Raw genomic sequence first — 14,981 nt, forward strand, 5'->3', positions numbered from 1 at the left:
TATGATCAAGACAAGGTGTTTAGATCTGTGTGGAGACCAGGCTAGACTGGCTTGAGCTTGCTCAGTGGCTTGGCCAGAGGAGGGTAAAGGTATTTCGGCTGCATTGGAAATCTGGCTCAGGATGTTCTGGCCTGGACTCTACAGAAATTAGGCGCCGAGCACCGCGCTGGCTCAGTGGGATACAGTCAGAGACACGGACATCCAGGGTTCGTCCCTCCCTGCAACAGAAAGAGCAGAGGGGTCAGAGTGGTCAAGCTCTGTATGCCCACATCCCCGAATGACCCCAGACTCACCCCTGGCAGTGTGCAGCCAGCATGCCCACCAGCTCCCCAATCCGATTGTCTAGTGGTGGCTGGGAACGGTGTAGACACACTATAAGATCATCATAGCCTTGGGCATGTAGCACCACTAGCTGATCTCTTCCACTGGTCACACTCAGCCCTGTCACCTGAGAAGACAGCTTGGGGTCAGGGTCACATCAAGCCAACCACTTCCTTCCAGAAAGACTTTCCTGAGCACCACCTGGGAAGCACTGCCCTTGGCAGAGTGTCCACTTCAGTGTCCAGCCACCACTCCCCCACCCCCGCCATCCTAGCCTTCCCTCTCCGAGTCCTGCTGACCGAGGGGAAGATTAGTATGACATCATGCAGTAGAAACGTGTGCCATAATAGAAAAGTTTAGATTCCTGTTGGAGTGTGCTTCTGTGACTGTGAAGCTGACATTTTATTATACCTTGGGGACATTTTTATTGTCATACTGGCATGTAGCCACTGTATCACATGGGGTGACACCAGTGGTCCTTTGACTCTCACAGCAATGAAGTCACCAGGAGTGGAAGACTCAGACATAACACAGCCTGATTCCTGTCCCTGGTTACTCCTTTCCCTATGAGAAAAAAAAATATCGGGAACAAAACTACCATGCAAAGGACCAAGTAGCCATAGAGCCAGAAAGGGCCCTATGGGAGGTAGCTGAATGTTATAGTGAGGGCTCAGATCTACACAGGCAAGAGACCCCCTAAAAAAGCAAGAGCCGAGAGAGGGACCATTTGGCTTGGCTGGAACATGAAGGTATGAAATAGGGAGCAGGAGGGTCCAGGCACTGAGAGAGAAAGCCACTATAGGGTTTTCAGAGTGCTGCCACCCATTGGCTAAGGAAGATCTGGGTTACTGATCACTAGCAAACCATGGAGAGGAGAGGGATAGGCTCCCAGGGCCCTCATAGACATGCTACAGGTGATATAGTATGTCCACAGCGCTCACCGCATCCAGAGGCACAGCCCGCATCACCCGGTACTGTCGTCCAGGCTCCAGCTTGTAGAGATGGCGGTCTGTGAGCAGAAGGGCCCGGTCCCGGCTCTTGCGGAAGCGATTCACCTGCAGAAAAGCTGCCTGAGCCCAGGTACTCCCCAACTATTCTTCCTTCACTGGCTGACCAAGGATGCAACCAGACCCGGGCAGAGGCTGTCTCAGGTCTCCCTCCTAAGTCCCTCCAGTCTTTGTCCCCCATGACCTCCAGGCCAAGTACCAACCTTGCGCACATGGCTGGAAAAAAGCACAGTTCCGAAACCATCCTTCTCCCGAAGTGCCTTTAGTTGCTCAACAAACAGATGGGAAGCTGTGGGGTTGTCAGTGTCCTGAGGACAGATGATGGAAAAAGGGGTGTTTGAGATGGGTTTGGCGTCATGCTAGATTGACAGAAACTCTCAACATAACACCACAACTATCCTTCTCCATGGAGAGTCTCAATCAAGACCCTGTACATAAACAAGCACACGGCTTCTATGAAAGCAAAGGGCACAGAACTTCATTGTTGACAGTCTAGCCATCTCCTTTTCCTGGCCTGGCCCATATATGTAGTTCTAGAAAAAGCCTTCAGAAGGCAAGAATGGGTTGCATGTCTCACCCAACTACACAGACACCAGGATGGTGTCATAGTTAGCATCAGTTGTCCACTTGACACATCTGGGACTCGGGAACTTCAATTAAAAAATTGCCTCCACCAGATTGGCCTGTGGCTATGTCTATGTGGCATTTTCTTGGCTGCTAGCTGATGTAAGAAGACTCTGTCCACTGTGGGCGGTGTTATCCCTAGGCAGGAGGGCTGGGATGCTAAAATGATAGCTGAGTAGACCAGGGAGGGTGAGCCAATAAACAGCATTCCTCCACAGTTTCTGCTTCAGACCCTGCCATGGGTTCCTAGTTTTGCTTCCCTGGATGATGCTCTGTAATCTATAAACTGAAATGAAACATTTTCTCTCCTGAGATGTTTTTGGATGTAGTATTTATCACAGCAACAGAAGGCAAAATATGAGAGATGGCAAACTTACAGCAACCAGTTGAAAATGAAGGGAGCAGGGAAGCAGAAGTATTGAAGTATTGGGGTGTGTGTGTGTGTGTGTGTGTGTGTGTGTCTGTGTCTGTGTGTATGCACACATATGTATGTGCTTGTGCCTGATAGGGCACTGTAATTGAGCATATGAGGGGCAGCTATACCTGAGAACACAGGACTCTCAGGGGTTAGCGACTACTCAGCAGACTCCAGGAAGTGATACAGTTAAAAAAGAATCCTAAAACCTGAAGCGTGAACTCTTAGGACAGAACGAAGAAGAGGGTTCCACGGGTCAGGCAACCCCAGGATGGACAGAATAGCTGGTAAGACCACAGCAGTGCCAATCCATTGAACTGGACCTAAGCAGTACTCACAGAGGACAGGTAGTCTCGGGCCCAGGCCCGCTGGCAGCCCCAGTCCTGCCGCAATCCTTGCAAGGCCCCCATAGCAGCCACCTTGGCCTTGATCTGGGTCATGTCTGAAGGAGGGATGTTCTTCACTAACTGCCGTGCCCGCCACCTTGAAGAGGACAGGGATCAGAAGGTGCCTGTCTCATTGATCCCTTCTCCAGCCCTCCAAAGAGTCATTTCTTAATCTGATGTTGACTGCCCTTTGGGTCCCAGTCCCTGTCCACTGGCCTTGGCCCTTTGTACCCAGTGTTTATACCTAGGAGACAACCTCCAAATGCATAGCCATCAAGTACCTCCTGTTCTGACACTTGCTTTGTCTACTTCTACACAGACTTCAGGGTCCATACCAACATGGAGTCCTCAATTCCCAGTCTTGACTAGCCAGCTTCCCTTGTGAAAACCATAACACTGGCCCGGCTCATTGTCAGGACAGTCATGGCACATGGATGGCCACTTAATGGCCAGTTAATGTCACCCGGCCCTAACTTCCTGCAGATTAAGAGTGGGGACAGTGATATGTCTCCCAGTCAAGCTTTAGGACACTGGCTGAATGGGAAATCGTATGGTGGGCTGAGCATGGTACCTGTTGAAGAGAACATGGCAAGTATCCTGGAATGGCTGCAGCACAGCAGGAGGTGTTGGCCACACAAGGTCACGGCCATAGAGTGGGGGCTGCCTCGCAGCCTGGAACCGTCGCTGTAGTTCAATCAGGTGAGCGCGTACCTTGTGCCTCCGGAACCAGCGCATGATGGTGTAGATGGCCCTCAGTCGCCTGCAACGCCATCTAGCCAGGGTACCCCGCCAAGCCTGGATGGAACACAAGGAAAAGACATGGATGGGATCTTTACCAGCAAGGCTCTAGCCTCCTGATTCCAGGTATGACCCTTTCCTGACTCTTGTCTCCGAGAAGGCTGGCCTCCAAGCCTTCTGCTCTTTAGAGCCAGTTCTGTCTGGAGGCTTGTTCTTGGGTAGACATGTGGCACTCGAGGACAGACAAACTCTGCTCAATACTCCACAGTCTCTCAGAAAAGAGGAGCTCATCTATGCCAGACCTTGTAAGCTGGCACTTGTAGATGCCCTAGGAAGAAAGCTTATGTGGGAGAGGGGAGATGGAGATTTTCTCCAAGGCTCCCGGAGACAGAGGGACATCCCCAGAATGTCATCATCAGAACTAAGACCGAACATCCTGCAAGACAAGTAGCCAGGGACCCACACATGACTTTAAAATATCAGGGACACCATCAGGAGTGAACTAGGGCACCACCTATGTGGACACTCGTCCCCACTATGGCGGGTGTCCATTTGCCACCCTCTCCCCGCACCTTCTGCAGCAGTAGCACAATGATAGGAATCAGACGAGCTCGGCTCTGCTCCAGGGTGACCAGTGTCCTTGGCGATCGGATGAACAGCTTGCTGTGGCCAAAGGCCACGTCCCCTTGTAGCCCGTGCTGCTCCAGAAGGGCGCTCACCGCCTCTCTGTCAGAGCCCAGCAGGTGGTTGGGCCACGTGTACTCACAGGTCATCTTGTACCTGTCACCATAGGACACGGTGGTGGGTACTTGGCATCAGGCAGTCAGGCAGTACACACTCGTCCCTCTCCCTGACCAGCTCTGGGAAGAATGTAGGGGTACTAGCAATTCTCAGAGCTGAAATCATGCCAGCATGCTTCTGGGACAGCTATGGCATGGCGGGCACACCCTCGCCACGTTTCTTTCTAAGCCTGCTGCTTGTGCCCTCACATACAACCTTATACATGTACATGTGTTCACACACACACAACCATCTTCCCCAGATTTTCCCACAGACATTTTGGTACCTTGGGGCCGGAGATGCACTGGCTTTAACTTGTATTATGATGCAAGACATTATTTAGGGTCTCTCTGCTTCTACCCCCTAAAGTCCACACAGAGGCCATGGCTCACATTGTAACGGGTGTGGGAACCTGTACCTGAGCAGGAATCGGGGGTAGGGCTGCCGGGAAGCAAAGCCAGCCCTGCGGACCCTCACATTCTCCAGTAATCCCAGGTATTCAACCTGGTGACGACAGTGGGCTTCATCGAGTCTCCCGGCCACTTTGTCTTCGTTGGGTTTGATGCAGCGGACATAGAAGGGCTCCTGTAGCAACAGAGGATGCTTAGGGGCCTGAGCCAGTCATTTCTGTGGGTCATGACTCAAGAAACCAGGGCTTCTCTGGTCCCCAAAGAGCCTGGGATAACAGAGTTTGGACAAGTGAAATCATAGCAGAACAAGGACCCCAGAGGCCTGGAGCCTAGCCAGAACTCAGAGCTAGGTCTGTCCAGGAAGGAAACAGGAGCCCTCCACTCCCCACTTCCTCCTGTCTTCCCAGAGAGGTTGCCATTTCTAGATGTTCTGTGGCTAACACACCCTTCCATACCCACCCCACCAATTGCTCCTCAGACTTTTGGCCCGAAACTTCTCAAGAAAGCTTAGTGCCTGTCTGTGTGACTCCCAGTCGACCCAGGAGGCAATGGGCTAAGGGTATGCTGGTTTCAAACTGCCATTGCTCTGTCTCCAGTGGGGCAGACAGGGTTCAAGCAGAGAAAACAAGAATGCCCCTCCGCCATGTGTGCCCAGGGCACAGAGAAGGATTTGAAAGGTAATACCTTGGAAGCCAAATTCTCCACCAAGGCAACCATGGAATTCTTAAAGAGTGTGCCGGCTGTCAGGGGTCGCTTGGTCACTTCTGTGATGTCCTGTTGCCCGTCCGGCCACATGGCTCGCAAGGTGGGATCCATGCTGAAGACATGTACTGCATTTACCCAGATACCCCGACAGGGCAAAGTATGGCTACATAGTTTTAGTCTTGAACCTCAGGCTGTCTGTGAGTTAAGTAGGGATTAAACCCTAGAGTCCCTGAAGATTCCTAATCCTGGCCCAGCAAACCACACTCACCTATTGTACAGAAGCCGTTTGAAGTCCTGGAAGAGAGAGTCTCTATTCTTGTCGATGAAGCCTTCCACAGAGTACCTAACCAATACCAGAGTGGGAGAGTAGATTAAGGGACAGACTTCCAAGTAGGTCCCCACCTTCTGCCACCTATTTCTAATGTCCTGTCTCAGTTTCTTCCAGCCTGCTACCCTCTGCTGGGTCCCTCACATCTGCATTCTCCTTGTCACCTACACCTGTTCTCCTCAGAGGCTAAGGCCCCAGGTCTGAAGCCACACATCCCAGCACAAATCCGACCTCTTCATGTGTGTACTGGGTGGCTTTGGAAAAACATCCAAACTCTCGGCTTCCCTATGTACATTAAATATTTGAACCAAGTCTAACAAGCTTCTACAAATACCAGCGATTACAGTTGTGATGAACTTTAACCTTGTGACATAATATCTGGTTCCTGGACTACTAGAAAGTTTATTGATAAATAGCAGCTCTGCTTATAGCAACAGTGAAGACCAAAGGCGTAGATTACTGTGAACAGATATATGATTGCCTATTTTCTCTCCTTGGGAAGCTTACATCAAACACTATATTTCTCAGAGTTGCCTCAAATCCACGTTAGAGAGGAACGAGAGGTAAATTATCAGTTGTCATGACAACTCCAGAAAGAAAATCTAGAGGCGGTGCACTGGGTAGTTTTTGACAACTTGACACAAGCCAGAGTTGTCTGAGAATTGGGAACCTCAATTAGGAAAATGCTTCCATCAGATTGTAGGCAAGTCTGTAGGACATTTTCCTTTCTATAATTTGTAAAAGATTCATTGTTTCTATTTATTTTATGGGTATAGGTGTGTCTGTGCATCACTTGTGTCTATGGTACCGTAGAGACCAGAAGGCATCAGATCCCTAGGACTAGAGTTACAGACGGTTGTAAGCAGTCATGTAGGTTCTGGGAATCAAACCCAAGTTCTCTATAAGGGCAGACAATGCTCCTAAGCACTTAGCCATCTCTCCAGCCCTGGGACATTTTCTTGATTGATGTGAGAGAACACAGACTACTGTGAGCAGAACCATTCCTGGGGGTTGGAGAGATGGCTCTGGTTAAGAGCACTGCCTGCTCTTCCAGAGGTCCTGAGTTCAAATCCCAGCAGCTCACAACACTCTGTAATGAGATCTAATGCCCTCTTCTGGTGTGTCTGAAGACTGAAGACAACTACAGTATACTCATACATAAAATAAACAAATCTTTAAAATGGGAAGGTGGTCCTGGGTTATGTAAGAAATCAGCTGAGGGAGCCAAGGTGAGCCAGCATCAAGCATCATTTCTCCATGGCCTGTGCTTCAATTCCTGCCCCCATTTCCCTCAGTGACGAACCGCAGATGGGTTATAACTATAATGCAGGTTCTTAACCAGGACGAAAGTCCTTCAAATAACAGGGATAGAGTAGGGCTCAGGAAAGGACATTTCATTATTAGTTTTTCTGTTGTTTTGTTGACAGAGTCTCTCACTATGTAGCCTTCCTTTTGCCTTCCAAGTGCTGGGACTAAAGGTGTGCGCCACCATGCCCGGTTTGACCTGGGTATTTTAAAAGAGCTTCTAGATGCATAGAGCTGGGGTGAGACATAAAATTTTGTGCCTTTCCCGTTTCTATGCTTCTTGGGACTTAGGGTGGGACTTACGTGACAACCCCTGCATAGTGTTTGATCTGGAAGTCTCGGCCAAACTCCATGGTCTTGTCTGTAGGGCAAAGCTATGAGACAGGCCAAGGTAAGACACAGACAATGGGAGCAACTTTGTAGTTTGCACAGAGGGACAATCCTACAGTCACCTTTGTTGGACAGAGGTAACTGTGACTTTAGTGACAACAGGCTAAGTTGTCCAAGAACCCCATGAGGCATGGGCATCTTAACTCCTCTGTGTGTCCCACCCACCCTCTGCGCTGCCATAGCAACGGGGACATCTAGAATACCTGGCGGCTGGAATAGTGTGGGTGGTGGCGGTGGTGTGTGTCCAGGGTCTGAAGGAAGATTCGGTCAGTAATGGGGCCTGCCGTGCTGCAGGCTTCATCCAACACAGCCAGGATGCCTCGGCGGGGCTGCTCTACAAGTTCCACGATGGTGGCGTTGTTGAAGTACTCGATCTGAAGTGGAGACCGCCAGAAGGGAGGCTCTAGAAAAACTCCAGATGCCAGCCAGCCATGTCCCCTTGCACAGGGCTGGCTTAGCGCCCTCCAGGTTACACGAGGCTCCTAAGGCCCCCTCCTCCGTCACTGACACCAACTCCCCCAGCCCACTGCTGCGCTCACGCTCTGCCAGGCGATGCCCTCTCTCTCATACTCCTCCTGCTCCTGCTTCAGGATAAGCTGTATGAAGAGCTGTTGCAGCTTCTCGTTGCAGTAGTTGATGCAGAACTGCTCAAAGCTGGGGGGGGGGGGAAGAGTAGGGTGGGACCTTAGAGGCGTTGTCCCTTCTAACATCTCTACACCATAGGTTATGAACTCTCTGCCCCCCACCCCATGCCCCAGAATGGACTTGAGAGCCACCATCAAAAGAAGCGAAGGGCTGGGTGTGGTGACACAGGTCTTTAATCCCAGCACTCGGGAGGCAGAGGCAGATTTCTGAGTTCAAGGCCAGCCTGGTCTACAAAGCAAATCCAAGACAGCCAGGACTCTGTTACACAGAGAATCCTGTCTCGAAAAACAAAACAAAACAAAAAACAAGCAAACAAAAAAAGAGGGGGGTGAGCCCCCAAATTTTGCCTGTCATCACATTCCCTAACTGGCTGAGGGTACAGACAAGACAAGCTTAGAGTACTCAAGGACCAGCAGGAAAATCTAAACATTTCTTCCTCCTGGACCAACCAAAGTTTCTGGTGGCCACAGCAGTTACAGGGTCAAAGGTACAGATGGGGTTGGCTGGGTTGCCTACCTGTTAACAGGAAACACCTCAAAGCCGTAGATATCCAGCACCCCAATGACAGTGTCCTTGCCGTCACGCCGAGGGTCCCGGTCCCGGGGTTCCATGATGCCATTGATCCTGTCCACAACCCACTCAAACAATCGCTGGTACATCGCCTGGGGCAGAGCATGTTTTGTGCTACCAGCCCAATTCCTGTCTCACCTCCATGGTTTCTCCCACCAACTACTCTGAGAAATACCTTTGCACAGGCATCCCGAGCATAGCTGGCCTCAGCCACAGTGTGGCTCTTCTCAATGACTTCTCGGCCTCCCGAAGCCACCGTTCGAGCCAGCAGGGTTCGCAGAACAAGGTCTCTAGAGGTGGCTGTCAGCTTGGCCACATATCCTACCAGGGCCTCATCGGCCACTGCCAGGCCTCCTTTCTCTGGTCCATTTTCCTCTGTCTCCACAAACTCGATGTTTCCCTGGTGATGAAGGGACCATAAACAGGCTAAGCTCCATGTCTCCAAAGAGTCTAGCTCTCTTTCGAATGGCAAGAAGGAAGGAAGGAAGGAAGGCAGAAGGTGTGGGTATGGAGATCCACTTAGATGGTACTGTCTACTAATCACTGTGGACCACAGACAGGGCAGAGTTGTAAAGCCTTCAACTGGGGCCTCTCAAAGGGAACTGAAGCTAAGAACTGCTGAGGAATTGCTAACAGGCTGCAGTGCCAAAGGCCTGATTTTCAAGGCTCAGCTGCTAAGGAGCACAACCCCTTGCAGACCTCTCCTGGGCATCCCCAACACAGACTCATCAGGGGAGGAAGGCAGCTCAACTGGAATATCACCACTGAGTCCAATCCTTTCCCTCTGGAGGTTCCCAGGCAGGGACTTAGCCCTCTCAGGTCTTCCAGGGCAAGCTCACCAGGTGCAAAATGGCGGCTAGGATGCGTTGGATGGATTCCATCTCCTCAGGACTGAAGCCAATGATCCTCATGGCCTCCCTTACTCCTTGGTGGCTCTTCTCATCACTATCCATGGCCTAGGGGAGAAGCTATTTACCACTCAGGCTACCATGGACCCAGGAAACCTGCCCTTAATAGATCTCAGATCTCCGTCTCTGTCACCTGCTCACCCCATCCCTTCTCCTCCATGAATCCCTATTCTTCCATCCCTGGCGCTTGCTCATCCTGTATCTGGCCTAAGCCAATCACTGTCCCCAGTCCCTAAGTCTGACTGATACCTGTACCCCTTGCCCTCACATTGTGCACACCCATGTTGAGCCCAGCTCCCTGGCGTGTGAAATTATACACCGCGGGGTTTCTTTCCAGATGCAGTCCTTGCAGCTCTTGGTCCTCACTGCCTCGAAGCAACTAAAGGGCACAGATGTTCTTTAGTTAGGCACCGGGTTTCAAGGACCCTCCTCTACCAATCCCATCCCCCAACAGAAACAGGATGACTCGGACACAGGACCCATAAAAAAAATTGACTGTGTCCCAGGGTACTCTCATTCTCTGGGTGTCTGATGTTGAGGACAGCTCTGGTCTCAAGGATCTCCCACCCTTTGGTGCCTGAGGTAAGGTATTATGCTTGGAATGGAGGTTAGGGGAATAAAGTCAGTGGTTAGGGTCAGGTTAGTGTGGGATAGAGAGGGGAAATTAGGGGTAGTGAGGAAGGGATGGAGGACAGGCCCAGCCTCCTGCCCCTCCCTGCCCCTGTTTGCTAACTCCCATCCCCTCTCCACTCACAGAGGCTTACCTGGTAGAAGGCATGGAAGTTCCTCTCACCCACATGCTGCTTGAGAACCCTAGACTGAGGCAAGAGGGGTAGTTGGATTCCAGTCTGGGAGGGTAGCTGTACCAGGAACCCCATCATGTGTTACCAGATGGAAAGCAGCCTGGAGAAAGAATGCTGGGACAAAGGGACACTGAAGCCCAGGGACGAGCCTCTAAGAACTGTTTTCCTAATATGTAACATAAGTCACTATGTCCCCCAACCCCTTGGCCTTTCGTGGAGAGGAAGGGTCTCCGAAGCCAAGCTTCCCACCTTCTCCAGCAGGTAGCTGTGGATGTGGCCTCCAACTGGATCCCCCTTGAAGTCGAAGTTGATGTCCATGTACTTGCCAAAGCGGCTGGAGTTGTGGTTGCGATTGGTGCGGGCATTGCCAAAGGCTTCCAGCACACAGGTGGACTTGAGGAGAACGTCCTTCACCCTGTGGACAGAGAGGCTGGAGGCTCAGTGCAAAAATCCCCATCTAGAAAACAATCATAGCATCTTAGGATGGGCCAGGAAGCAGAGCTGGCAGTGAGGGACTGAGTGCTCCACCTTGTTCAGCGTTTCCTTGGCGCTGAGACCTGGGAGTATCCAGCTTGCTGGTGTCACACATTTGTGTAGCTCTAAGCCCAGGATAGGTGCTTAGCAAATGCTATGTGCTGTTTCTTGTGGCCATTCCCCATGACCCATCTGTTCTGTAGTAGATCTTTCACTACAGACAGTAGTGATGATTACGTGCTGGTGGACCGAGATTTCTGTAAGCATCCTGCAAGCCCCTACCACATCAATACAGGAAGAGACAGGCTAAGACTTCTGCAGGGTCTGTGTGGGGACCGGCTGGGCAGACCGGCCCATTTTCTGGATCAAGCAGCTGGAATTTACCTACCTGACCCTCCCAGGCTTCGGCAAGTTCCCTGCCCTGCTTTGAGATGCTTTTGATAACTACCTATTGATATCACCCCTTTCCCAATAGGCAGTGTACATACCTTGGCTAGATCTCACCTCCTATATCTGAAAGGTCCTTGGTGTGGCCTTAGAACTCAGGGAGCAGCCTGGGGCCTTCCCAACAGAGAGTGGCTTAAACTGGCCTTTACCTTTCTTTCATTCATTCATTCATTCTTTTTTTAAAAAGATTTTTATTTATTTTATGTATATAAGTACACTGTTGATGTCTTCAGACACACTAGAAGAGGGCATCAGATCCCATTACAGATGGTCGTGAGCCACCATGTGGTTGCTGGGGATTGAACTCTGGAAGAGCAGTCAGTGCTCTTAACCACTGAGCCATCTCTCCAGCCCCAACCTTTCTTTTTTCTTTCTTCCTTTTCTTTTTTTTTAGCCCAGGGCCCTTCTCCTAGCAAAGAAGCTTCAGCCCAGCTGGGACCCCCAAGTGCTCACCTCTCTACCTCAGCCCGCTGGCTTGGGTTGGTGACAGCAGCAATGTACTGCATGATGTGCTTGCTGGCTTCTGTCTTCCCTGCCCCGCTCTCCCCTGCGGAGAAAATAGAAAATGATAGACCCAACTGGGTTGGGTACCACTAGCCCAGATCCTTGTCCCAGTCCAACCCACAGATGTGGAAGCCCCATCACCCTCATTTATTAATGAGGCATGGCTCTGGCACCCGGTTCACCAGCACAGGTACCTGAGATGACGATGCAGGTGTCCCTGGATCTGCGCTTCATGGCCTTGTAAGCAGCATTGGCTACAGCATAAAGATGAGGTGGTCGCTCATAGAGCTCTCGGCCCTGGTACTTAGCAATGGCCTCTGGCCCGTACAGTGGCAGTTCCTGGTAGGGGTTCACGGATACCAGCACCTCACCAATGTAGGTATAGATACGGCCCTTCTCAAACCTGAGTACAGCAAAACAAGGCCTCTATATTCCACATCCGTAAGAGGCCCAAATGGGAGGCTTCAAGCAGTCAGCACCCCCTCCCAGGAAGATCATAGAGAAAAGAAAAGGGACCTCATTGACTTAAGACCTCTTGGTGCCATCCTGAGTACGCTGAGCCACCCAGAGCAGTGTAAATCGTGTGGTCCACACAACTCTCTGCCAGGATGCTCACTCAGGTCCAGGAACCAGGAATACCCAATCCACAAAGATTGTGAAAGAACCCCGAGTCTTTCACAAGAGTCGGGGATGGTCCCAGGTGAGCCCTGCAGGGCAGTTGGGCTGAGACTGAGAAAAGAGCACTCTTCCAGAGAGGGGGGCCTTAGTTGTTTCCTGTTTCAGAGTCTAGGCGGGACCAGATCCGGAAGGGGACTCGCCCTGCCCCACCCAAATCATAGGATGGTGATTTGCTAGTCTTTGCACCCCCCCAGCCATGGCCACCGCCCCTCTCCATCACATCTCAGACTCCTCCACCCTTCCGCTTACAAACCAAGTTATGAACAGTACCCCACTTGGATTTTGTGCTCTAGGAGGGGTACTGGCCTGCCTGCTCCCCAACTGTCCTCCTCCGTTTTGGGCCCGCCCAACCCCAGGCAGGCTGGTTCAGGGTTCCTCTTTCTCTGCCCTTTCTGACAAGTTACTCCCAGAGACTACCCGTTGTGTGACCTTCAGCCACTGTCCTCCCGGGCTCAGCATACAAAGCAGGGAGGGCACGCTTGTGAGCTTGCTTTTAATGAGGATAGACTAACAAAGCCTGGGACTCACTTCCTGGATAAAGCTCTCCATGTGTCAGCCTGGGGGGCTCCATCTCAGTGCCTAGCGAGAGTCCCGGTGCTCAATTGCTCTTTAAGGAGCTTCCTAGCACACAGCAGATCTCCCTAGGGAGTGGGCATGAAGTCCAGCCGCACACGAGGCCATTTGACATGCCATGCTTCTAGCTCCTGGACCCCTCCCTGCCTTTTTCAGTGAGAAAGCAGGCTGCATCGTCAATTCTTCTAATCTGTGACCCTTCTCATGCACAACTCCCAACCCAGAGCACCACACCAACTTGCTTTGGTCATTGGGATTCTAGGGTGGAGCTCACTTCATTTTGGAGTGCCTAAGGAAACTCAAGTCAGGTCCCATATGAGACCAAGAGAAGAAATATCAGCGGGTCACAGAGAGGAAAATGCGGCATAGTTTCTGGTCCCCCGGCCTTTGCCCATCTTTCTCAGGGGTTATCACGCTCTGGGCTTGCCAACTAGGGTGTGGTGAGTGCGAGTGGGCAGCTCCATTTCTGACAGCTGGTTACTTTCGGAGTGGCCATTATCTCCCGCAGATGCTAATCCTTTCCGTCTGTATTGTCTGGGTATGTGTAACCCTGTCCCCATTCCTGATGATGCTTCTCTCAGGTCTGCGTGGATGAGAAGGGAGGAAAGGGAGGAAAGAAACCCAGTGCCCTCCACCCCCACCTCACATCTACCTGAGCTGTAGGTTCTTCATGAAGGCCTCCATTGTCAGTTGGTCCAAAAGCACAAAGTCTGGTTTCCCATACTCCGGACCTTCTTCGTCCTCCATCCTGCCCACTGGAAGCATCCAGGTCAGGGCGCCAGAACTTTCTGTACAGAGGTGAAGAGGAAGACAGAAAGGGGAGGCCCAGCCCTGCCTAACTCCTGCAGTACTTCTGCAAAGTAGGAAGTGGGTTCTGCCGGGGGAGTTTGGCCCTGCCCACTTGCTACTCACTTGCTTGGGTGCTTCAGGCACTGTTTCCTGCTCCTTGGCCCACAAGGTTTGAGCCTAACGGTTTGTTCTGATGGGATCTTTCTTGGCCTCCTCAAAGCTCTTTTCAAGCTAGGCATGGTAGTACATCCTTGTAATCCCAAGCATTGCAAGGATTAAGGGAAGACTGGGAATGTAGCTCAATTGGTAGAATGCTTGCCCAACATTCACAAAGCTCTGGGTTCAATCCTCAGCACCCTATTCAAACTCGGCATGGATGCCAGGCATGGTGCCAAAAGCCTTTAATCCCAGCACTCAAGAGGCAGAGGCAAATGGCTCTCTGTGAGTTCATTGCCAGCCTGGTCTACAAAACTAGTCCGGGACAGCCAGGGCTGGTTACAATGAGCAACTCTGTCTTGAAAAACAAACAAAAACAAACAACCCGGGCATGGTAATGCATGTCTGCAGTCCCAACATCTGGAGAAGGAGCAGAAGTTCACAGTTGTCCCTTACTGCACAGCAAGTTTAAGTTTGGGCTACATGATACCTTGTATCAGGAAGATTTGGGAGATAACGGTGTGGTGGCTCATGCCTTTAATCCTAGCACTTAGGAGGCAAAGACAGGCAGGTCTCAGCCTGGTTTATAGAGTGATCTCTGGGACATTTTGGGCTACACAGAGAAACTGTCTCTTAAAAAAAAAAAAAAAGAGGTGGGGGTGGCTGAGGCAGGAGGATTGTCTTGTCATAAATTCAAGGTCAACATAGTCTACATGAGTTGAAGGCCTGATATAGCAAGACTCTCTCAAAACAACAGAAGCTCCTACTTGCCACAAGATTTCTGAGGGTTGGTTTCCAACCTTGGCTGCACTCAATCTGCTTGCCCATAGAAATCACCCTCCATCTGCCTCTTCTTTCTTTCCTTTATCTCTATAGTACAAGCTGGCCTCCTGCCTCAGCTCCCCAAAGTAGCTAGGATTGTACCAGCCCCAGCAAAAGGGATTATTCTCTGAACATTTTAAACATCTATTTTGTATATGAGTGCTTTGCCTACATGTGTAAGTGCCGGGTGTCTGCAGAGGGCT

At 51.1% G+C, this 14,981-nt stretch overlaps 1 protein-coding gene across 1 annotated transcript; it reads right to left on the reverse strand.

Moving 5' to 3' along the window:
- Nucleotides 1-13,776, reverse strand: MYO1G (myosin IG; the record flags this gene model as incomplete). Its single annotated transcript, XM_080914416.1, has 22 exons — nt 1-218; nt 294-448; nt 1,263-1,376; nt 1,532-1,636; nt 2,706-2,850; nt 3,325-3,548; nt 4,064-4,271; nt 4,690-4,856; nt 5,366-5,498; nt 5,655-5,729; nt 7,323-7,393; nt 7,613-7,783; nt 7,949-8,063; nt 8,571-8,716; nt 8,800-9,024; nt 9,464-9,580; nt 9,801-9,911; nt 10,297-10,350; nt 10,585-10,750; nt 11,710-11,803; nt 11,955-12,163; nt 13,664-13,776. The coding sequence occupies 22 exons, from the start codon at nt 13,774-13,776 to the stop codon at nt 62-64; spliced, it is 3,075 nt and encodes a 1,024-aa protein (XP_080770542.1). The 3' UTR covers nt 1-61.
- Nucleotides 13,777-14,981: the final 1,205 nt, after the last annotated feature.

This window comes from Micromys minutus (assembly GCF_963924665.1).
Source record: "Micromys minutus genome assembly, chromosome: 1".
NCBI lineage: Eukaryota > Metazoa > Chordata > Mammalia > Rodentia > Muridae > Micromys > Micromys minutus.